General features: G+C 37.6%; 1 protein-coding gene across 4 annotated transcripts in view; it reads right to left on the bottom strand.

The window, feature by feature from the left end:
• Positions 1-24,236, bottom strand: part of LOC149535014 (uncharacterized) — a 286,870-nt gene that overhangs the window by 199,748 nt on the left and 62,886 nt on the right. For all 4 annotated transcript variants that reach the window (XM_089806713.1, XM_089806712.1, XM_089806711.1 and 1 more), the window contains exon 2: positions 18,129-18,183. In XM_089806713.1, the coding sequence (XP_089662839.1) occupies positions 18,129-18,183 (55 nt within the window). The remainder of the gene's footprint in view (positions 1-18,128; positions 18,184-24,236) is intronic.

A 24,236-nucleotide genomic window follows, 5' to 3' on the forward strand; every position in this document is an offset into this window, starting at 1 on the left:
AGGATTAATGGAAGATATGATTTTATCAAAAGAGATAGATTTCAGCTACTTCCCTACTCATGATTTCTATGTGTTTGGTGGCATTTCAGATTGATCACTGTTGTACTAGTTCCTCTTCACTATTGGTATTGACTTCAGCCTTTGAACAATTTATTTTTGCACACTTGCAGACATCAGTATAGCTAGATGTGAGACATCTTGTGGGTACAACTCAGTTATTCTTCACTTTCACATGGGATAATTTGAGTTACTACAGTCACTTCATAGCATTATTATGTGTTCTTTCAAAGGATGATGAATTGATTGGAGAGAATTGGGATTGTTGGGATACTCGCATATGGAGGTTGATTGTTAGTGTCATGGTTTTAAATTTTAATGATTGACCACAAAGGTAACAATTGGTATTTAATGTAAGGGTTGGTTATACGACTTCTATTCTAGTCCCTCGACAATGATGAATCAGATTCTTTTCTGGGGTGTCATGAGAGGAGATACTGAGATTCTTACTTTTTGGTTGAATGGATTATTCCTTATGTTACCCGGGATCATGATTTGCTGAGAGTTTGTTGATGTGGTCTTTCTTGAGTTATCTTGGCAGGCTATATTACATAGCATTGGGATGTCATGAGAGGAGATACTGAGATTCTTACTTTTCGGTTAAATGGATTATTCTTTCAATTACCCAAGATCATGATTGGCATGGTGCTTGTTGATGTGGTCTTTCTTGAGTTACCTTGGCAGGCAGTTTATTGATGTGGTCTTTCTTGAGTTACCTTGGCAGACCATATTACTTGACATCGAGTTCAGCTCTCTTAGAGTTTTCAGACTTACGGGAAATGTTCTATTTTACACCATCAGCATAGGATGGGTTGATATGGTTTTCCATGTTGAAGAGTTGTTCGGTGTTGATAGATCCTTGATATGCTACTATCTCTTCATATTTGACAGTTGTGATAGCATGATATTTGGGATCTTGGCATTGGTATGTTTGGTACATTACTTTAGTCGAATTTTGATGGGTGGCCTCACAACTTCGAGCATAGAGATGTTTATATCATAGTAGCATAGCATATTGGCAGAGCAAAATTCCTGAGGTTGAAATGGGATCCAAGCAGGTTTCAGTATGCAGGTGCAAATTTCTTGAAACAAGCAAACTTCAGGAAGGGTAAACTGTAATGTCCCCCTTTGGGAAGATTAAAAGTCAATTTAATATTTAAGTTGTCCAAATATATCAAATTTAATGGCAGCTTAATTTAATTATTAAAATGACTTTAATGGACCTTACTGAAAAATTATTGTAAGTCATTCTAATTTAAGGATGGTAATAAAGGCACAAAGAAAAGGTGCCAAGAGATGAGCAGAGGGAAAATCAAGAGTCACAAGGGTGTGCTATTAAATAACATTGAGAGGTTCATTTTGATCTCGCTTGGTTTATTATTTTCTCTTGGAGAATTTGGGAGCTTCTAGTTTTCAGTTCTGCAATCTAAGGACGGAAATCTTTGGGATTCTTTGGTGGATTGAATGAAAACCCAATTCATTTCTTTGGTGGATTTGTGATAGAGTTCATAGATAGGAAAATTTGTGAAGTCTTTGTCTGAAGATAAACTTGCAGTAATAGAGGTATTCCATATCTCTTTGGAAAATAAGGTTGTCATGATTTATCTTCATATTTAATTTCAGATCTCTATTTCAGAATATTATATGATTTTTGTTGTCGGTAAAATTGTAAAACAGCCGACGAGCCCCTTCATAGATTACACCTGGTGTGCACTTGGATGTAGTAGGGTCGGATGCAGTAGTTACAGTAGATGTAGCACTCAGCATCACCTGAACGTGATAGGGAGAGTAGAACTCAGAGGTTGAGTACTTATTTGAGTACGTGGTTCCACTATACTTCAATCCCTCGGATGGCCTATATGCAGATAGCGACACAAGACGACATTCTAGAGGAAGACACTGAGCAGGCACAGGTAGCTAAGCCAGTTCAAGATGTGAGACCGTCGTATAGTGTTGTTGAACGTATGGCGGAAGCAGTAGAGACAGCTATGGGTGTGCAACAGGAACATCCAGTAGCACGGGAGATAGGGATGGAGAGGCATTTCTTGCTGATGTAGCAGCTCTAGTGACGAGGGCTCGCCAGGTGTTAGCTTCGGCGGAGACTCAGGCATTGGATGCAATAGTGAAGGAGTTGGAGGGAATCATAACTTTTATGAGATTAGGATGCCTAGCTACCTTTACAGTCTGTTTTGAGGAGCGGGGATGGTCGGATGTGGAGACTGCAGAGATGCGACAACACTGGGCCATGACGAGAGATTATGAGATGGAGAGCCAAGTAGAGGCTTTGATTCAAGAGGTAGTGAAGTTATACAGGGAGGCATATTACACTCTTCGGAGGAGCCAAGCAGATGAGGTAGCAGCTGAGAGGGCTCGAGAGGAGTGAGCTGCCAGGTTGGCCTCAGAGAGGACAACCTGGGAATCTGAGAGGGCAGCCCTGTTAGATAGACAAAGTCAGCTACAGAAGTTGGTAGTAGAAAATGAACAGTTGGCAGCTGAAAAGGAACAAGTGGCAGCAGGAAAGGAGAAAGAGTTGGGTGAAATTGCAAAGCAGTCAGCTCTAAAACTTCAAATGGAGGCAAAAGCAGAACTGAAGGTTAGGAAAGAGAAAGTCTACAAGCTACAGGCAGAGCTAAACGAGTTGAGAGCGCGGACGGCCACTACACCAGGGACGCATCCCTCTGTTTAGTATTTATGTCTTGATGTACTTTGGTTATTTTGAGTTTTGTTGTATTGTTGTCCAGAGACAACTTTTCTTTTTGGGGGGGATGATGTTGTCGATAAAATTCTAAAATAGCCAACAAGCCCCTTCGGGGAGGTTCTTGTTATGTAGCTGACCGGCCCTTCGGTAATTGTTATGTAGCTGACGAGCCCCTTTGGGAAGGTTCTTCGGGAAGTATATATACACCATCCGAGATCATTGTAATCCTCATTGGAAGCACTATGTAATCTCTTCGGCATATATGCGAATAATAAAAGGAGTACTATTGTTCTTGTCTATTGTCTGTATGCATTAATCTATTTACCCCATACGGTAAACAATTTTCAGTATAATCTACTGGATAAATACAGGTCACTTTGCATGTAAAATGTTTGTATAAATTTTGTGGAACATTTGGAAAAATCTGGAGCATTTAATATCCACGGGGATATTTCAAAATATTGCTAACTAATTTCAACCAATCCCAGCATTGTCAAAAACACTAAAATAGGGGCGACCAGCTAGAAAGAATATCAAACTTCACTTATTCAATGTCAAATGGTATCGAATTGATGGGGAATGATTGGGAGCCAGCCCTCATAAAATAATCCCCAAACTTAAGCCATTTGCCTACAGCTATCATACCTAGCTAAAGACATATTGTAGGCCCTTTAGAATATTCAATCCTCCTGCAAATGGTCACCCAAATCACTCAAATGTGATTTCCCAGCTACTGAGAAATATGCACAAACATCAGCAAATATTTTGAACCGAATCTCAACCCTCTTCAACTCAAAACATGTGATACCATCTCCTCCTAGAATGGTAGGGCCAGCTAAATGAAACAACCTCGAGTCTTTATCAAACACACCAAACAAAACTATAAATTATTAGCAATAAACTTTTACAAATATGCAAATTAAAATACCTCAAAAAACCTCGTTTTGAATAACAATGGTGACTCCAGTGTAAAACCACTACAAACTAGCTTGGGATAGTATTCCAAATCTGAAACTAGATATTGAATGAGGGTTTTCATTCTCACAAGATCCAAGGAGGAATTCCTAGGTTCAATTCGACAACATTTCATAGCACACTCTTTTAAATACCCAAAATAAGAGCCAAAACCTCTTTTTACAGCTTTAAAGGGAATATAAGTCAAATCAAGATTTAAAATAATTAATTTCCCACCAAAAGCATATTTTGACAAATGAAAATGTCTTATGGGAAAGTCTCCTTCCCTAGGCATCAACTTTAGGGGCATAAAGTGACTTTATTTTTAAAAATAACACTTAATGAAATAATATAACATTAATATTAATACTTAAAAGTTAAAAGTATAATTTAATACTCTCATTGAGTTGCAAAAAAAATTGTGGAAGCATTGGAAACCAAATATGAGAATGTCAAGAAGTAATTAAGACAATGGGATGAAGACTGGTTCTAACCCAAAGAATTACTATAAATAGACATGCTCTCCAAGAAGTTTGGAGGACACCTCAGGAGTCCAAAAAGGCTTCAAAAAGCATCAATACAATACATAATGCCAACCTGACTCAATGCCATCAACGAAGACCAAGAAACACTAAACCAATGCAGTCCAAGATTTGAGGAATCTTATTACCAATATCCATAAGACAATGAGAACCCAATAAAAAGGCTGACGGTCACCTCCGCTGACTAGGCTCAAGGAGATATTATATTTGGGCTCAATTTTTCCAATTAGTTTTGTACCTAAAAAATGTAATAATTTTATTTTTTTAGTGCTTGGAGGGAAAAGGTAAATTCAAATAGAAGGCCCAAAAGACATAAGAGAAAGCAATTGCTCAAAGAAAATAATCCAGTTTTGTCATTTTCGTATATTGATTGGTTGTTTCCAGCCATCATTTTACTCCTATTGCCCCTGCCCAATCATAGATTTGACAATTTGGAAAAGATTTCGATGTTGTTGCTACTCTGAAGATTTGGATTTGTTCAAATCATAGTTCCAGATGTCATAAATGCAGTGTGGTGTGATATCAATACTTCAGTTGGTGCGGTGTGAGTTATAAGACTTAGAATTCATATCTAGTGATGATACCACCTCTTGTAATTCAGTGATATTTTCATTACATACATTGTGTTGTTGTTTCCCCATTATTATCATGATTAGTGTATTGATTTCAATATTTCAATTGGTGTGGTGTGTCGTCGGTAGAAATTGTGTATCGGCCAACGGGTCCCTTCGGGAAAGTTCTTGTTATGTAGCCGACGGTAAACAGTTTGTAGCGGGCATAATGTATCTGGCCGACGGATACCTTCGGGAAGGTTCATCGGAAAGTATTTATAACCCCTTCGGGAAGCATTGTAAATATAACATATCTTATCATTATCATTATCATATGAGAAAAGCATGATGTACTGTGGGCATATGCGAATAATAATAGAAGTTCTGCTATTTACTGTTCGGTGTTCGTATCGAATTCCTGTGTGTGTTGCTTAATTAATCCATACGGTAAACATTTGGCGCCGTTACCCGATGGATCTGGCACGCAAGCAGGCGGAGATGAATTAAATGCCGAATCAGTTGAACAAAGACAAGAGTAAGCTAAAGGAAAAAGATGGCATACGCGTTGCGCAGGAAAATTTAATTTTGGCTCAGCAGATAGAGCGTCGAAGGAGGTTTCAGAAGATTTCTAACGGAAGCAAGAGTGCGGAAGGATTGTTGCAGGAGACTCGACAACGGCTTGATTTGGTGGAAGAAGCGAGGGAGGAGTTTCTGAACCTGCATACGCCACGGGAAGAGAATCCTGACGGAAGCAGATCGACTTGCACGGCTCGGAGTACAGAAGGAGCACGAGCGTGGAGTGACCTCTTCGTCCGAGATATACTTCCGGAACGGACAGCTACGGTTGACAAACCCTCTTCTTCACCAAACAGCGCGAAAGTCCAAAACTGTGCGGGTGTTGAAAACAGCACGGAAGCAAAAAACTGCGCGGGTGTTGAAAACAGCGCGGAAGCAAAGAACTGCGCGGGTGTTGAAAACTACGCGGAAGCAGAAAATAGCGCGGGTGTTGAAAACAGCGCGGAAGCAGAAAACAACCCGAGTGTGCAGAACAGCGCGGGTGTACAGAACAGCGCGGGTGTACAGAACAGCGCGGGTGCTCAAAACAGTGCGGGAGTGCAAAACAGCACAGGTACACAACAAAACCCTCGACATACAGTAATAATGGCAGGTCCGAAGGAAAAATTGCCTAAATTTGATGGTGATGAAGCAGCTGATCCCATTCGACATTGTAAAACATGTGAAACGATCTGGAGGGCGAATGGCATAACAGATACAAACGAATGGATCCGACAATTTCCCGCAACCCTATGGGGTGTTGCCATTGATTGGTTTACTGATGCCGATCCACAGAAATTGAATAGTTGGGATAACATTAAGGAGTTCATCGCAGAATTTCAACTTTTGCGTGATGACAATGAAATTGTCGCAGAGATATTCAATACCAAGCAAAAGAAGAATGAAACTGTACGGGTCTTTGCTAGGAGGTTGAAGGACTTAATCAGTAAGATGGAGAATAAGCCAGCTGACGGGTTACAGAAACGATGGTTCATTGAAGGCCTTCACCCGAAGCTGCGGAAGAAGATGAAGATTGTGCCACCATCGACATACATTGAAGCTTACAACCGAGCAATGAACCTCGAAAGTGACCAGAAGACAAAGAAGAAGAAGAAGACCAGCTCGTCGGATTCAGATGACGATGAGCCTTCAGGAGAAGATAGCAACAGCAATGACGAAGGAAGCAACAAGAAGGTTCGTGCCCTTCAGAAAGACATGATTCGGATGATGAAGGAATTCAAGAACATGAACAAGGAAACTAAGGGCAATGAACTATGGTGCACGGAGTGCAAGAAGGAAGGCCATATGAAGGGACCCTGCCCAAAAGAGCAATTTTGCGAGATCTGCCAGATTATGGGACACTCAATAAAGGAATGCCCTTTCAATTTGAAAACAAGAACACCGCAGCAAGTGTTCCTGACACAGGAGGCCTCTCCGTCCGGAGGGAACGGGAACACCAGTACGGAAGGTGCCACATCGGGTGGATACAGAAACAACCGGCACGGTCAAAATAACAACAATACCAGCAACAACAATAATGGCGGAAGGAGTCGAATTCAGTATGATGCGAATGGTCGGCCGATAGTTCAATGCCGCGCATGCAATCTGTAGGGTTACTTCGCCCGAGAGTGTACAACAGAGAACACACCGAAGTTGTTATGTAGATGGTGTGGACCTGGTGATCATGAAGATGCTAGGTGTCCGAAGTCGGGAGTAAACTTGATCACCGTTGGGACGAACGAAGAAGAGGTTTTGGCCATCACACGGAAGCAAGCAAAAGTGTACCCCGACCCGGCGGAAGAAAAGAAGAGACTGGAATAAGCACGGGTAGAGATCCAGAAAGCAACATAGGCAGAAACGGCACACCTGAAGGACACGCCGAGTACTTCCATACGGGACTGCGCAGAACAGAACATTGTCCGGCAAATTTTGCAAGCCGAGATACCTGTCAGGATAAGTGATCTGTTGCTAACTATGCCTCAGCTCCGATCGGCACTCACAAACATTGTTCCCGCTGCTCAACTACCAGGAGAACATGGAAGGAAGCAAGAAAGTGGAGCAAGTACAGTGCACAAAAAGAAGGAAAGTGGCGCAAGTGCAGAAGATCCGATGTTGTTAGCCCTCTCATCCGAACGCCATCCAGCAGTCGTCGAAATGGGAATTCTCGGGACTGTATTGACGGAAACAATTGTGGACGGAGGGTCCGGTGTCAATGTGTTGCCTGAAGACACTTGGAAAAAGTTGGGACAGCCGACGTTATGGCCACCTACATTCCAGCTGCTAATGGCCGATCAACATGGAATCAAGCCATTGGGAGTCCTGACAGCACAACCAGTGACGATTTGAACACAACCGTTCCTGTTGGACTTTGTCATGATCCCACTGAAGCGGAGAGGATATGATGCCATTCTGGGCCGGGGGTGGTTGATACAAGCCAAGGCAAAACACGATTGGAAGAAAAATACTTTATCACTTGAAAGCAAAGGCCGGAAGTGTGTCATTGATCTACACACTCAGATGGTTGGAGAAGAAGCTCTATCATCGGATTCCGAAGGAGAAGATGATGAGAGGAGGCAGAGTATGGAACCCGATCAGGAGGGAGTCCTACGATTGGAAGGAGATGATGATCTGGATTCAGTAAATGGTCTTTACCACTGGCAGATAGAGGATTATGAGCTCTTTCCAAGTTGTAATATGCTAAGGATCGACGAAGGTAAGAAAGGAAGAAATGAATGTCTGAAGGAACACAGAGAAGCCGACGGAGGAAATGAATGTTCGAAGCAACATAGAGAAGCCGAAGAAGAAAATGCGGATATGACTGAAATGGAAGGACAGAACATATAGTACGAACCCAAAAGAAGGAAAAATTCTACTGTACGACTGCGCAGGAAGAAAGTATTACGTCGAACCACAAATATAGCAGAAAGGTACCGACAGCCAGGAAGACACACAATACCGTCTGCACAGGCAACAAAGAGGAAGGGCTCAATAAAAGTTGTAGCAGTACAGAGTGAAAGTGTTATTGACGGACAGAAGGGGCAATTGACGGAGTCCATGGTACGGGGCTTCGGGAACAAACTGGGCGATATGGAGATGACACAGAACAGGCGTAGCAGGTTTCAACTCGGACAGTGGGTGTTGAAGTACGACGATCGGAATGAGATCAAACCAGGCAAGTTCAAAATTCAATGGGTCGGACCGTACCAGATGCGAGAAGTAAGCAATAACGGAGCAATAAAACAGTGGATGCTAGACCGAAAGGAAGTATTCGATGTAGTGAAGAGGTCGAAGTTGAATGTCTGCAATGAAAGAAGTAACGCACCCCCGTGGACGAATAACTGAGAGAAGACTGTAAGTACTGTATATATGTAAATATTGTACATAATTGTTCCAGAAGTGAGATCTGTTGCAAAAAAAAAAAAAAAGCACCGTACGGTTTTTCACAAGTACGGATTTTGAAGTACCGTACGGTTTTCCAAAAGTGTAGTACGGATTTTGAAGCACCGTACGGTTTTTCATAAGTACGGATCTTGAAGTGCCATACGGTTTTTATAAGTGAAGTACGGATTTTGAAGCACCGTACGATTTTTCATTGGCAAGGTACGGATTTTTCAGCGTCGTACGGTTTTCCATTGGTAAGATACGGATTGCATAGTACCGTATGGGTTTTCATTGTTAAAAGTACGGATTTTAGCGATACCGTACAGATTTCACAGTGAAGGGCATTGTACGGTATGCAATATATGCAGGAAGGAGCACCACCGTACGGATTTCACAATAAAAGGAGGAATACCGTACGGTTTTAACATCTGAAGAATGGTGTACGGTTTGTGAAGTACTGTTTTTTTTCAGACAAAGTACGGGTTTCAAATTTGAAGTATGGTTTTAAGGCAATGTACGGTTGCCACCTTCAAAGTACAGACGGTGGGATATTGCAGTACGGTTTTTTTTAAAGCAGATTGGAATCTAGATTGTGTCAAGTTGGAAGCCGTAAGGATTTAGTCACAGAAGGATGACAGGAGGTTTTCTAAAAAAAAAAAAGACGACGACAAAATCAAGTTGTTCAAAATGAGTGACAAATGATGCCAAAGGGAAGGGGATGTATCCGTGGTTGCTAGAAAGAGTGCAGAATCGGCAGATAATGACAGAAATGGTGTGTTCCGTGCATTTCTGTGTGGATTACGAAGTGCTAATTTGGTCTTGGCGACGAGGGGCGCTGCCCCTCGACCCCCAGGACCCTGCGAGGGCGCTACCCCTCGACCCCGCCGGGGGCGTTGCCCCCTGGACCCCCAATCGTTGCGGATATCAGTCGTGGGAGTCTGACCAGTTGAGAAGAATTGAAGTTGCTGCAGGCATGGACCTTCTGTGTACCAGAGGCAGTGGGAGCACGTGTTGGCTGTGAGGCTGTCTTGGTGGATGCGTAGAGAGCTCAGGAGGAGTTGATCATGCAGTTGGAGGCAGTGCAGCGACACTTGGCTCAGGGTACCGAGGAGTTGGAAGCAGAGAAAGCAGCACAGGTGGCTATCAAGGTCAGCTTGAAGAGTCAGTATTGTGTTAACAAAGGCTATAGATGCAACGGGATGAATGTAAAAGTAATATGGCAGATCAATATTGTTGTATTAGTTGTTTGAGTTTTGTTTTGTAGTCGTCAGGAGACGACTTTTCTTTTTTGGGGGGAATGATGTCGTCGGTAGAAATTGTGTATCGGCCGACGGGTCCCTTTGGGAAAGTTCTTGTTATGTAGCCGACGGTAAACAGTTTGTAGCGGGCATAATGTATCTGGCCGACGGATACCTTCGGGAAGGTTCGTCGGAAAGTATTTATAACCCCTTCGGGAAGCATTGTAAATATAACATATCTTATCATTATCATTATCATATGAGAAAAGCATGATGTACTGTGGGCATATGTGAATAATAATAGAAGTTCTGTTATTTGCTGTTCGGTGTTCGTATCGAATTCCTGTGTGCGTTGCTTAATTAATCCATACGGTAAACATGGTGTGAGTTATAAGATTTAGAATTCATCTCTAGTGGTACTACCACCTCTTGTAAGTCAATGCTATTTTCATAACATAAATGGTGCTGTTATTTCCCCATCACTGATGTGTTTACTGTATTGCTGCTCTTATATATTAAATAAGCATTATATGTTTATATTTGAGTTGTTGAGCATATTTGGCCTTCTGTGACACAGCGTATGATAACTGTTTTGTGCCTTATTCTGAGTGAGCATTTAATCTGATTCTGTCCTGCTGATATAGAAGGGTGTCAAGAATACCACAAATTTGTCAAGCTGGATATGGTTCAGGTGAATATTTTTCCATCACTCCATCCAGCCATATAAGATGCAGTCCAGCTATAAGGATTAGTAGTGATGATCAGATTCCCTCTAAATATTTTGCAGTCATAACAGCATTTGAAATTCATTGGTCAATATTATTATTTAAGTTGCACAGACATATATATACATGCTCAGCATTTTGTTGCAGAAAATATTGTGTTGGACATTTCAATTGGCAGTGATATTCTACTTTTGTTGTCTCTGATCAATCATTATCAGTCATCTTCATGAGTGTATCTGAGTGTATAAGTTGTTTATCATATTGTTGTTTAGCATACATGTTAGGATTTGGTAAGTAACACTTTTTTGTATTGATCATTGGCTGTGAGTTAAGTAATATTGCTGTAGCAGTTTATTGAAGGACTTCAAGTTGATGGATAGGAGTTTTATAAGATTGTTATTTGCTGATTGGCATTACTATTAGCAGAGTTTGACATCAAATTTGGCATTTATTCGTCATTTTAGCTTGCACATGTTTGGTGAATTACATATAGCCATAGAAACGTGAATCGGAATCGGATCGGAATCGGCAAGGCCGAATCGAATCGTGAATCGGCAAAGAATCGGCAATGAATCGGCAAATTTGAAAAAACCCTTTAAATTTAAAGATTTTAACAATTTAAAACTTATTTCATGCACCCTTTATTGAATATAACTTAAGCACACTATAACATCATCAAATAGAAGTTAAAACTTAACATACATAAACATGAAACATAAAATCCATCACATACGTAACTATGTTATCTAAGATTCTAAAATGTAAATTGTAGGCTAGCTGAAGTAAATAGAAATCAAATGATCATAATGATTTAAATCATAGAATGTATGTAAGATGATCCATAAGACATCAAATCATAAATTTATGTAAGAATCTAAGATGAAGATCCATGAAAGTTTGAAACTTTGAAACATATGTCTATCAATGATTCAGTATCAATATCTGTAAACAAAATATAAAAACAAGGCTCCAGCTCAAGCCTCAGGCTCATAGTCATCATCATCCTCAACATCATCCTCAAGCTCGGCTACAGCCTCAGCCTCAGCCTCTGAGTATCCAGTCTGCCTAGTAGCAAGGCGTCTAATGTAGGTCCTAGAGGACTGTCGAGCCATATCTCCCGCATATAAGATGGGCTCACGAATGTCGCTAGGGCCTGGGTTATAACAAAGAGGAAAGTCAACTTAGAAAGCAAATAAAACATGTGTTTTTTTTTAAAAATTGAAGTTTCTATCCTTGCTGCCGCGGCCGATTTCTGGAGATTCACGATGGCGATTTTGGCGATTTTTGCCATGAATCGCCAATTCAGGCGATTCAGGTGATTCACACGAAAAAATCGCCACCAGCGATTTCCGATTCCAAAAAAATCGAGAGCCATGAATCTTATCGCGATTTCGGCGATTTCGGCGATTTCATGGCGATTTTTGGAACTATGCATATAGCCCTATGGTTCCCAATCGGGGACATTACAATACTAGCCCTACCCCTCATTATTTTCATTTTTATTTTGCCTATATCAAAACAAAAAAAAAAGTAGTTTAGGTAAAGCATAGGGCATTTACTTTTTGAAATCCTTGGGTGGGAGAGGGAAGTATTGTGTTGTAAAGGTTATATTCTAATCTAGTTGTGATATTTTAATATCAGTCAATCTTTCGAAAGAAGGAAATTTAAAGCTATTAAAATGGTGAATTATAAATAGAGCAAAATAGCTTTTGTTAATTCTATAACTTTAAATCATACTGGTCTGATTACAGATCGTACTGATCTGTTCTTGCATAAGATCCCTTCTTAAGTCATTAAATATTTTTCTTCTCTACTTGATAGGTATCAGCGTCTCTCTTGAACAACATGGTTTATGACTAACTAATCTCCTTTGTTAGTTTAGGTATTAAACTAAAATTCTCCTTGGAAAGTCGCCGATTTTGAAAGAGCATTCAAGGCCGACTTTGGAAGGGACATGTCCTTTGTAAGGACATGCCCCTTGGTTACTATATTTAACAAGGTGTGGTCATAGTTAAAGGACACACAAAAAGAACATACAGTCTGCTCCTTTAAGCAAGTCTGCCCTAAACAAATGCTTGCAGAAGTAGAACATTTCAGAATAATATATATATTATTGACATCTCTTTATACAAGTCAAAACTAAGGAAGATCATCTTCAGAAAGCACAATAGAAGGTATTATCTAAGTTTGATCACACAGAATTTGCAGAGACTTTACATGGTATCAAAGCTTTGGTAGTCGAACCCAAGCTCTGCAAATTAAACAATCAGACTTAATATATATCTAGCATCATTCTTCTATCTTCAATGGCATACACAATCAGACCCAAGGACAAGTTTGATGGGAAAGAACACTTTGATGCTTGGAAATTCAGAATCATGATGATTCTTGAAGAAAATGATGTAAAACAGTTTGTTGATTCAGCTTCCAAACAACCTGCTATTGAACCTAATAAAACTATCTAGAGTAAAGTAAACAGGAAAGCCGTGCAGATCATATTAGATGGAGTGAAAAATGAAATAGTACCCATGCTAATGAAACATCAAACAACATTTAATATGATGAATGCATTATTAAATGCATATGAGGTCAACAATGCAACTAAAATCCTCATACTAAAAAGGCAACTAAATAAAGAAGGGAGAATCAATGAATTCTTACTTCCTAAGGGTTGCCAGTCTAAGAGATGAACTTGCAAGTATAGGAACCATAATTGATGACAAGGAACTAACACTGATGGCTATAGATGGGTTACCAGATTCATACGAAACATTCGCACAAGGAGTAAGTGCTAGAGATAATCTTCTTGACTTCAATAGACTTAAGGGAGATTGTCTTCAAGAAGAATCTAGAAAACTTAAGAAGGGGGGAAAGTTGAAAACTGAAGATGAAGAACTTCATGTTCTCAACACAAATTCCTATAAAGGTAAGAAGAAGCACTTCAAGAAGAAAAAGGGTCATCAAAAGAATGACAAACCTAAGAAAGATCTATCCAACATAAAATGTTTCAAATGTGAAAAATTTGGACACTATAGATCTAATTGCCCTAAGAATTCTAAGCAGCAAGTAAACTGTACAAACATTACTACGAAAGAAGATAATTATGACCCTAAGAATCATGTATTGTATTCGGCACTAGCGAATGAAGTCTCAAGTAAGGCATGTAGTGGATCATCTCAACATATTACAAGATACAAAGAAGCACTAAACTCTATATCAAAAGAAGTTGATGGCGAAGTCACCATCGGTGATAATTCAGCACATTCTGTCAAAGGAATTGGAAATTGGACCCTGAAACTGAAGTCGAGTAGTGTTCTATATCTCAAAGGAGTGCTCTATGTACCAAGAATAAAAAGGAAACTAATCTTTGTTATAGCACTTGAAGACGATGGACATAATGTTGCATTCATGGATGGTAAAGTATTGACCTGGTCTAAGAACTCTTCATTTAAGAAATTAAAGTTGATTGGTCAAAGAAAGGGATACTTGTATGAATTAAATACAGAGCCTAGTCAACCTATTCAAGCCTTAATTCATGAAGCTGCTGATATAAACGAAATATGGCACAAAAGGTTAGGTTATCTAAATTTTAAAACCTTATCAACTATGGAAAAGGTGGTAACTGGTTTACCTAAGTTGAATAAAGATCACTCAAGCATATGCAAAGGATGCGCTCTAAGTAAGAACACCAAAAGTCCATTTCATGATAGCACTAGAAAAACTAACAATGTTTTGGAATTAATCCACTCAGATTTATGTGGACTTATGTTTGTTCCTTCTCTTGGAGGATTCTCGTACTATATACTTTTTATAGATGACTTCTCTAGGAAAACTTGGATTTAATTCTTAAAGTGTAAAGAATCAAAAGAAATACTTAAGAGATTTAAAGAATTCAAAACTTAACTGAAAACTTATCAGGAAACAAAATTAAAACTCTTAAGACTGATAATGGAGGGGAATATACCTCAAATTTGTTTAAAGATTTTTGTAAAGAAACAGGAATTAAGAGGGAGTATACTATTCTTTACAATCCACAACAAAAACAAGGTAGCAGAAAGGAAGAATATAACAATTATAGAAGCTGCGAAAGCTACGATATTTGATCAAAATCTAGAATATTATCTTTGGGTAGAAGCCTCTTGTACTACTATCTATATTCAAAACAGAAGTCCTCACTCCTACCTTAGAGATAAAATTCCCGAAGAAGTCTTTACCAAGGTTAAACCTAATGTAAGTCATCTTAGAATTTTTGGGTGCCTAGTATATATACATGCTCCAAAAGAAAAGAGAACGAAGTTAGAACCCTCCGGGAGGAAAGGTATTTTTGTTGAGTATAATGAAACATCTAAAGCATATAGGATTTTCATACCTGGTCAAAAAAATATTGAACTTAGTAGAGATGTAATATTTGAAGAAGATTTAACTTTCAAAAGAGCCCTAAGTTTTGGAGATCCCTCTCCCTTACCTAGTTCTGAAGAAAATACCGAATCTCAGTTTTAGAGGGAGAACATTGAAGAAATTGAAGATGAAATTCAAAATCTCTTTCTTGAGGAAACTCAAAATTCAAAGAAAAGACCACTTTGGGCCATTAAGATAGTAGAGGAAGCACAAAACTTCGTTGCACCATCTGGAACCTTCAAAGAAAGCAAAAGACCCAAAAGATTTTCTAGTTATGTAGCAAACATGAGTGATTTGTCTAAATCAGAACCAACCAATGTTTCAGATGCTATTAAACATACAGCTTGGAAGGATGCCATGATGGAAGAATACCAATCCATTATGAAGAATGATGTTTGCGAAATGTTTCAAGATTTGAAGGAAAATCCATTGTTTTTTCTAAGTGGATATTTAAAATCAAGCATGCGGCTGATAATAGCCTTGAAAAATATAAAGCCAGCTTCATAGCCAAGGGATTCTCTCAGAAAGAGGGGATTGATTATGAAGAAACATTTGCTCCTATTGCCAGATACACCTCTGTAAGAGCAGTCCTAGCTATTGCAGCATCGAAACGATGGAAAGTACATCAGATGGATGTAAAAACATTTTTGAATGGAAAGATTACAGAAGAGGTATATTTAGAGCAACCTTAAGGATTTGAAACTCATAACCCTAAAGTTTTTGTTTGCAGGTTCAAGAAAGCTCTCTATGGGTTTAAATAAGCTCCAAGGGCTTGGTATGAAAGAATTGATAATTATCTCACCAGCTTAGGATTCTCCAAGAATGAAGCTGATCCAAATCTATATTATAAAAGGGATAAAGATGATATGGTAATTTTGATACTGTATGTTGATGATTTACTAATAACGGGTGATGATACTCTCATAGATCAATGCATGAAAGATCTAATCAGAGAATTTGAGATGAAAGATTTAGGACTCCTTAATTACTTCCTAGGATTAGAAGTATGGCAAAATTTTGACAGCATCATACTTAATCAAGGAAAGTATACATTAGACATCTTGAAGAGATTTGGAATGTGAAACTGCAGGCCTATGTCTTCTTAAATGGAGACTAATCTACATAAACTTAAGGAAGCAGCAGCAGAATCACCTTCTATAGAGTCTACTCTTTAGAGACAGATGATTGGATCCCGTATGTGCTTGGTAAATACAAGACTTGATATTTGCTATGTTGTTAATAATGCCTGAAGTCAATTTATGTGTGAACCAAAGAAGATTCGCCTAGTTGCAGTCAAACACATCATGAGATACTTACAAGGCACTCTTAACCTTGGGCTCAAGTATGAGAAAGTCGAATTGGACCTTCATGAGTACACAGACTCACTAATAGGAAAAGCACTTCAAGATGTTGTTTCAGTTTAGGCTCAACGACGATATCATGGATATGTAGAAAGCATTCATCAGTAGCACAAAGTTTCATAGAAGCCGAATACATTGCAGTAACAATGGCCTCTCGGGAAGCAATTTGGCTTAGAAAGTTACTTGTAGGACTATTTGGTCAAGCCATGAGACCTATGATTATTCATTGTGATAATCAGAGTTCCATCAAGCTTTTTGTGAATCCAGTGTTTCATGGCAAGTCCAAGCATATTGAAATTCCTTACCATTATGTAAGAGATATGGTGGATAGGAATACTATAAAATTAAAATACATTTGCACTGCAGATCAAATAGCAGATATTCTTACCAAACCTCTCTCTCAAGTGAAGATAGATCGCTTCAGGAAAAGACTTGGTATGGTTGAATTGTAATACATTTGTATTCTTTAAATTATTATTAAAATAATTTTATTGTCAGGCTATTGACTATTATGGGCTCCACCATTTGTATTCATTATTTAAGAGGTGACGATCTCTAAGATAATGAACACTATTATAAAAGACATTATGAGAAATGATGATTTCTTAGATAATGTGTTGAATAGTAGAGAACTACTATCAGATCTAGATGAGTTTAAGATCACATTGTGATATAGACATTACAATGCCTATAAGTCACAACTTGGATAAAGGAAGAATTTAATCTTTCTCCAGCATTTATTCTGCGAACTAGTAGATCTTAACTCGGGATCGTGTTGTGATGTAGGCCTGCCAGTACCTATGAGTCACAACTTGGATAAAGGAAGAATTTAATCATTCTCCGTATTTTATCCTGTATGTTGCATTCCATGCAATACTGATATCACTAGTACAAGTGATAAGTCATATCACAAGTATAGTAATATGACATTGCATCATGTGTTCAATGATACTGCATGCTAAAAAGATTCAAATAGATATAAAGTATCAATCCTTGCTTGTTCATCTTAATTGATGTTGCTAGATATGATATCTCTCAGTATGGTTATCAAGTTAAGAGGGAGTGTTAATTCTGTAACTTCAAATCATACTAGTCGGATTACAGATTGTACTAATCTGTTCTTGCATAAGATTCCTTCTTAAGTCATTATATATTTGTCTTCTCTACTTGATAGGTATCGGCATCTCTCTTGGACAACATGGTTTATGACTAACTAATCTTCTTGGTTAGTTTAGGTTTTAAACTAAAATTCTCCTTGGAAAGTTGCCGATTTTGAGAGAGCATTCAAAGCCGACTTTGGAAGGGACATGTCCTTTGTAAGGACATGCCCCTTGGTTACTATATTTAATAGGGTGTGGTTGTAGTGAAAGGACACAAAAAGAACATACAGTCTGCTCCTTTAAGCAAGTCTGCCCTATACAAATACTTGCAGAAGTAAAACATTTCAGAATAATATATATATTATTGAAATCTCTTTATACAAGTCAGAACTAAGGAAGATCATGTTCAGCAAGCACAATAGAAGGTATTATCTAAGTTTGATCACACAGAATTTGCAGAAACTTTACAGCTTTCACTATTCTGTCTTCTACTCACTTTATTTAACATCATCCATCTTGTTTTTCAAGTGCAAAAGGCATACAAGATAGAGGGTTGGCTGAATCATACCAAAGAAATACCTTCATCCAGTGCCATGCGTGCCATCTCTAGTGCCAGTCCTGCACTGAAATTAAAGAAACAACAGTCTAACTGCTACTAGTATACCCAATGAAAGACCATTTTGCTAGAAAATGTAGAGGATTAAACTAAAAAGGACAAAAAAAGAACTGACATAATAAGAATTATGCAAGATAAAGTTTGATGTACAATGAAGGTTATGTTTGGACTTGCACCATTATCATACCAAGCAATTAAAAGTAGTAAAATCATATATTATAATTTAAATATTTCACTGCTGCAATTTCTACATAAAATCAACTACACTCTTTTTTTCTACTCTATATTAAGATAATTACTTATTTTAACTGGGATTATAAGTTTTATTTGAGATCCAAAATCAAGTTAGAGTTAGCACAAAATTAACAAGAAGTAGATTATTCTAAATTTCTACATAGTGGCAGTCAATCTACATTTATTTAAATAGTCCAAATAATATTTACAAGCCAAATTATTTCACGATTAATTTTCTGGAAATCTTATATAAGAATAAATTTGAAGGACTTTAATGAGTAAGTTCATTTCAATATACCAATTTATTTCACATAAAGGTTTGATATCGTTAAATTTGTTTAGCTTGTTTTCTAAAAGAATGGCTTCTTTCTTCAGTACCAATTTTCCTTGTGATATATGGTAGTTGTAAATAAAATATTCTGGGATTTTTAATTTTTGTCAGAATAAAAGTCCACGCATATTCACTCATGTAAATCCAGATAAGCAATAAATTTCAAATTTTCTAGGGATTATTTCAATTTCTTAAAGCCAAGCAAGAAGGGTTTTCCAAATGTTCACCAAACAGAAGAGTTTGTGGTATTTAGGTAAATTCCAATACTAATTGGTATATGTGAATAAAAGAATCATATTAATATTCTGTCTCTAGTATCTACTATCCCCATGCACTTAAAATAATGTAGATATTCCCAACCCAAATGAATTGACATCCCTCTTATAGTGACTTTTATAAGCTACCGTTGTAAGGGACCTATAACAGCAACTCTAATCCCGCAAGGGGCCTTCAATAATGAACGTGCAGAAGACCAAAACTTTTATGCTTTCAACATCAGCAAAAAGGAAAACAATACAATGAGAATGGAGAGCTTAATTTTTGGTTTGAACAAAACACCTAAGTCGCAAGTTCACGTTCAGGCTCGAATTTGGGTTTGACAGTTATGTAAAAAAAAATTCAGGGGGTTGGATTTGTTTTGGGTTCATACGTAGAAAACATATAAAAATAATAATAATAATTTGCATTATGCAGCAGTAATAAAGCTAAAAATACACCACTATACTGATAATCAAATAACTCAGCAAAATATGCCACCATATTAATACTTAAAACTCGACTGTCATGATATATATTAAAGTTTTGGTTCAAAAAACATAGCAAAATAAACCACCATATTAATGTTTTAATAATTTAATTCAAGAATAAAAAATAATACTGTCAAGCGCCAACAATCAGCCATCACTAATCAAATATCTTACAGTCATCAAAAATATCATCGTCCTCCATATGTTGTGGTAAATTAGAATAATCACCTAGTGACATTGGCACTAACATTGGTAGCAGTACTAGCATTCTCAGTCTCATGATCACTAGGTGGCTTATGGTCATCATCAACTCCAAGCCCAGCAAGGCCAAAAACTGAAACATCCAAGTAGGCATGCTTTGGATCAATATCCCTTACTTTGTCTCCCCCTATTTGTAAAAAAAATTGTGTGAGAATCCACATGTTTGAATGCAAAAACACCGAGTCCTTCCCATTTACTCCAATTCCTCTCAGATTAAGCAGAACTTGTAAATAAGATGGTAAAATTGAAAGCGAAATAGAAGATTTTTTTATAAAACTAAGAGCTTGCAACAAAGTTTTGATGGAAAAAGGTTGCAAGTGCCAGTATGATTCTCCATGGAAGTACTACCATATAAGCATCAACACTATACTTGTCCCAAAAATTTTGAAGACCACAATCATTTGTGCTTACAACAATTGTGAATTCAACCCTCACTGTAGGTCGTATGTCACGATGAAAGAGTCTGCAAAGTGTTGGATTGCCCTTGAGCAACTTTGGGATCTCTGCATGGGGTAACTCCTGTGCAAGTAGGGAGTTGTTGATTATAATACTTGGGACTCAATGCAAACGCAAGAAGATGCAATGAAGTGGTCTTTTTCTTACATCTCTCCACCATGATTTATTGTACTTATTTGAAGAATGTTTCTTTAGGATCTTGCTTGTAATATGCAGCACTATTGATTAGTTTTAGTTATTTGAAGAGTGTTTCTTCAAGATTTTTCTTGTTATATGAAACTCTATTCTAGTCTAAATTTTAGTTTTGCTTTCAAGTTAAAGAATGTTTGATAAATAGAATAGAAAGAATGATTTACATTACAACATATGTGATTCTATGGCAGTAAATATAAAGGAAAATGCTTCCAATATTCTCTTCTAAAACACTCCAAAACTGAAAGTATGATACAAAGACAAAACAGAAGATACCCAAATGGATAAATCTGATAATAAACAAAATACAATGTACCCTTTCACTGGTAATGAATATAAATAACTGCAGCTATAATAATCAGCAAGTAAAAGTTCCAAAAGCATGGTCTTAGTGGTATGGATGGGTCTAAAAGTGTCAAACAATAGCTAAGAGTTTTAGTGACTGCAGATACCAGCTCCTTTAAACCAATGGTTGTCCTAGGATCCTCATGTTGACCCTCAAGGAGCGATTTGGCTGGCTGGAAAAGATATGGCCAGCAAGGAGAGAATACAACCAGCAAAATAGAATTTTAACTATGTTACACAAGGCAAGCACCCTATTTTCAGCCCTCTAGGAAACGTTCAGGAAACCTGTCCTCTGTCATTTTCGCACCCCCCTGCCCAAAATACTGCAGAACATTTTAAAAATCAACACAAGTCAATGTGTTTTTTAAGACAACAAATTTACAAATCCAAGTGGGCTTTGATATTAACTAATGGTTCTAAGATGTCACTAAATTGAATATATGTTTCATGCATGCATCAAAGTGATGGAGTTGCAAGCATATTTTGTGTTTCAGACAAGACATTTGCTGATTTCCTAAGAAATGTTGTTATTAAGAGTTATATAGAACAAAAAAAATGTATAATATATTAATACATTTAAAAAAATACATACATGCATACATACATATATATGAATTGTACATTGTCGTCCCTTACTATCCCCTATTTTTGGCACTCTAGGGAATGTCCTGGAAATGTGCCCCCTACTGTCCTCCCATCCCCGTCCCCCAAATGTCGCGGAACATAGAAGTTTAACTATACTCAATCTTCTCTGACATTGTTCTCAGCAAATCTCATATCCACTAAGCTTTGTAAATCTTAAAATGTAAACTCCAATATGCCCAAATGTGACCTCTGAATATTTTCTGTACCAATCAAGAAGACGCAAATGCTTGCATTGGATTGAACATATAATTCTGAATCAATTTTCTCAACCTTTGGAGAAAAAGTGTCATCCTTGGTAACGTGATCAGGAGCAACATATTTTTTTGGCTTTAGTTTACCTCTTTCCAAATTAATTTCTTATTGTTGTAGAATTGGATGCTCTGTATAATAAGATCCTAGTCCCTCTCAATGTGCTCGGATTTTGTTTGTTGTGTGATTGTATTTGAAGTGAATTTTGAAATTGAACTCACATCTTCTGATTCTTTGCAGGAAATATTAGAGCCTTCACTTCACACGTGTTGCTTTGAATCCCTTCCTATGCAAATATTTTCATTCTTTATTCACAATGTCTTTATATTGCTGCCTAGTGATATTCACAGGTTCGAGCATATAACTATCCTTTGATTTTTTACATAAAGTACAGAATAACTAATAAATATATATACATATATCTTCAGGGATTTCAAAAGACATCAATGACATTTTTCTCAAGTAGTAATATTTCTCAAGTGGAGTCCCCAAATTTTTAGCAAAAAATCAGGGCTTCATCAAGGTGTTCTTAGTGAGCGTTGCCACTCGTGGAAGAGGGCATTCTTGAAGAATGTCACCATTTTTGGCAAAGGGCATTCTTGGAGATTGTTGCCACTTGTGGTTAAAGGCATTCTTGTAGAATGTTGTCATTATTGATAGAGCATTCTAGAGATCTTATATCTCATAAGCTTATTCATAATAGTCAAGCAACACCTATCAAAAGAGAAGAGAGCACCACGATATATCAAGATAAATTCCCTCTTTAAAATCATTCTTAGTAATTTAAATCTAATCTTGTGATATTTATATTTATATTTATAACTATCTAATCCCAAATTAAATTGTTGTTGTAGGACTATCAACACCTGCAAGACAAGAGAAGAAATCGGAAACAAAATAAATAGGTGATGGACTTCAACAAATAAATATAGACTGAGTCATCTCATGGTGATCAAATAGTACTATTGTTGATTTCAAGTCGAGCGATGGGTGATCAGGTAGCTTGCAATTGGATGGCGAGCTGATGGGAAGAACTCCATAGCGTAGCCAGTTGTATAATTGACACTCTTGCACCAAGATGCTTAGTGGCAGAACAAGGGTGTCGCATGCCTAATCTTAGGTAGGGAGGGCCTTTCTGAGTTGAGATTGTGTGGGGATACTTAAGGGTCCACGGTTGGGAGGTTAAGCCCCTAACAATGCTTCCCCTCTCCACTAGATGCCAGGACTTGCAATAGACAGAGTTATGATCTGTATTCAAGTTATCTTCTTTCATCGGGTATCTTACTTTTATGCACTTGCAAGTTCAGTTGAAGATATGTTTAGATACTTGATATTGTTATAACCATTCAAGCCAATAACTAGTTATTCTCCTTTCAATTATCTAGGATTCAATTAATATGTTATAACCATTGATCACTTTCATATGAACATGTATAATAGCTCTTACAACTGCCTTCTCATGCTCATGAATATGAAAAAGTAACAGTGTTCAATGATATGATAGTTGTTAGTTAAGGTTGGGAAAAAATAGGATGTTATAGAATTACTTGTAGTTTCACTTTCGATCCTCATGTACATGATTTTTTTCCAATGCACAATTTCAATGCATAGAGATTGGATAGTTGGGTTGTTGTTCATTTTTGTGTAGTTGTTCTTATGTTAGTGCTTTAACAGTATTACTGTGGGATATTTCACTGTTTTCTTACTTCAAATGTAATGGTGTTTCTTTGCAATCATGATTGCATGGGGAAAAGCAATATGAGGGAGGGTGGACTATAATGCAAAGTAATGAGACTCGGACCCAACCCTGACTCGGCAAGGGTAACTCAACCCATAACCTGGCTCAGACTTGCACATGACTCGGCAATGACTCGGCAAAGTGACAAAACCTTTGAAATTTAGAGATTTTTTAGGATTTAAAGAACATTCCATGCACCCATTATTGAATAAAGCCTAAAGATAGAACAACATCATGAAATAGAAGGTAATTTGTTCACATACATTGATTACATAAGTACAAAGGTAAAATACTAAATAGTAGCTCAAGGAAATAGCAAACAAGATATATAAAATCCATGAAATCCATCAAAATGTATATCAAATCCATGAAATCCATCACACCAATAGTCATCATCAAATGTTCCAAACATATTTTAAGTTAAAACAAGTCTATGAAAGCCCCTTTAATAATAATATTAATAAATGCCATCTTCTAAAAAATGATCTTGGAGTCCTATTAGTTGACCACTCAACATAATCTTCATCTTCAGCTTCATCTAAAGGTTTAGCAAAGTGAGGGAGGAGTGGAGAATATTCATAGGCAGGAGCATAGAATTATGAAGCCTTTCTATCAAAAGGTATATTGGATCTTTCAGGTTGGGGTATTGCTTCATAGGTCTGTGGCTTTGTTGGAGAAGAGCTAGTGGGAGAAAATGGGGGAGAATTTCAAGGAGATGAGGGGAAAAAACACTGCTGATAGCATGGACCAACACTCGCATTAGAGTGTTATGAAAGCCCTTTAAGGGTTATGAGTAAAAGAAACATTAAAAAAAGTAGGAAAAAAATGTAGAAAAAAAAAAGCAAAATTTTAATTTTTTTGGA

Source organism: Cupressus sempervirens, chromosome 10 (genome assembly GCF_028749045.1).
Source record: "Cupressus sempervirens isolate cs-2001-9-10 chromosome 10, ASM2874904v1, whole genome shotgun sequence".
In the NCBI taxonomy this organism is placed as follows: Eukaryota; Viridiplantae; Streptophyta; class Pinopsida; order Cupressales; family Cupressaceae; genus Cupressus; species Cupressus sempervirens.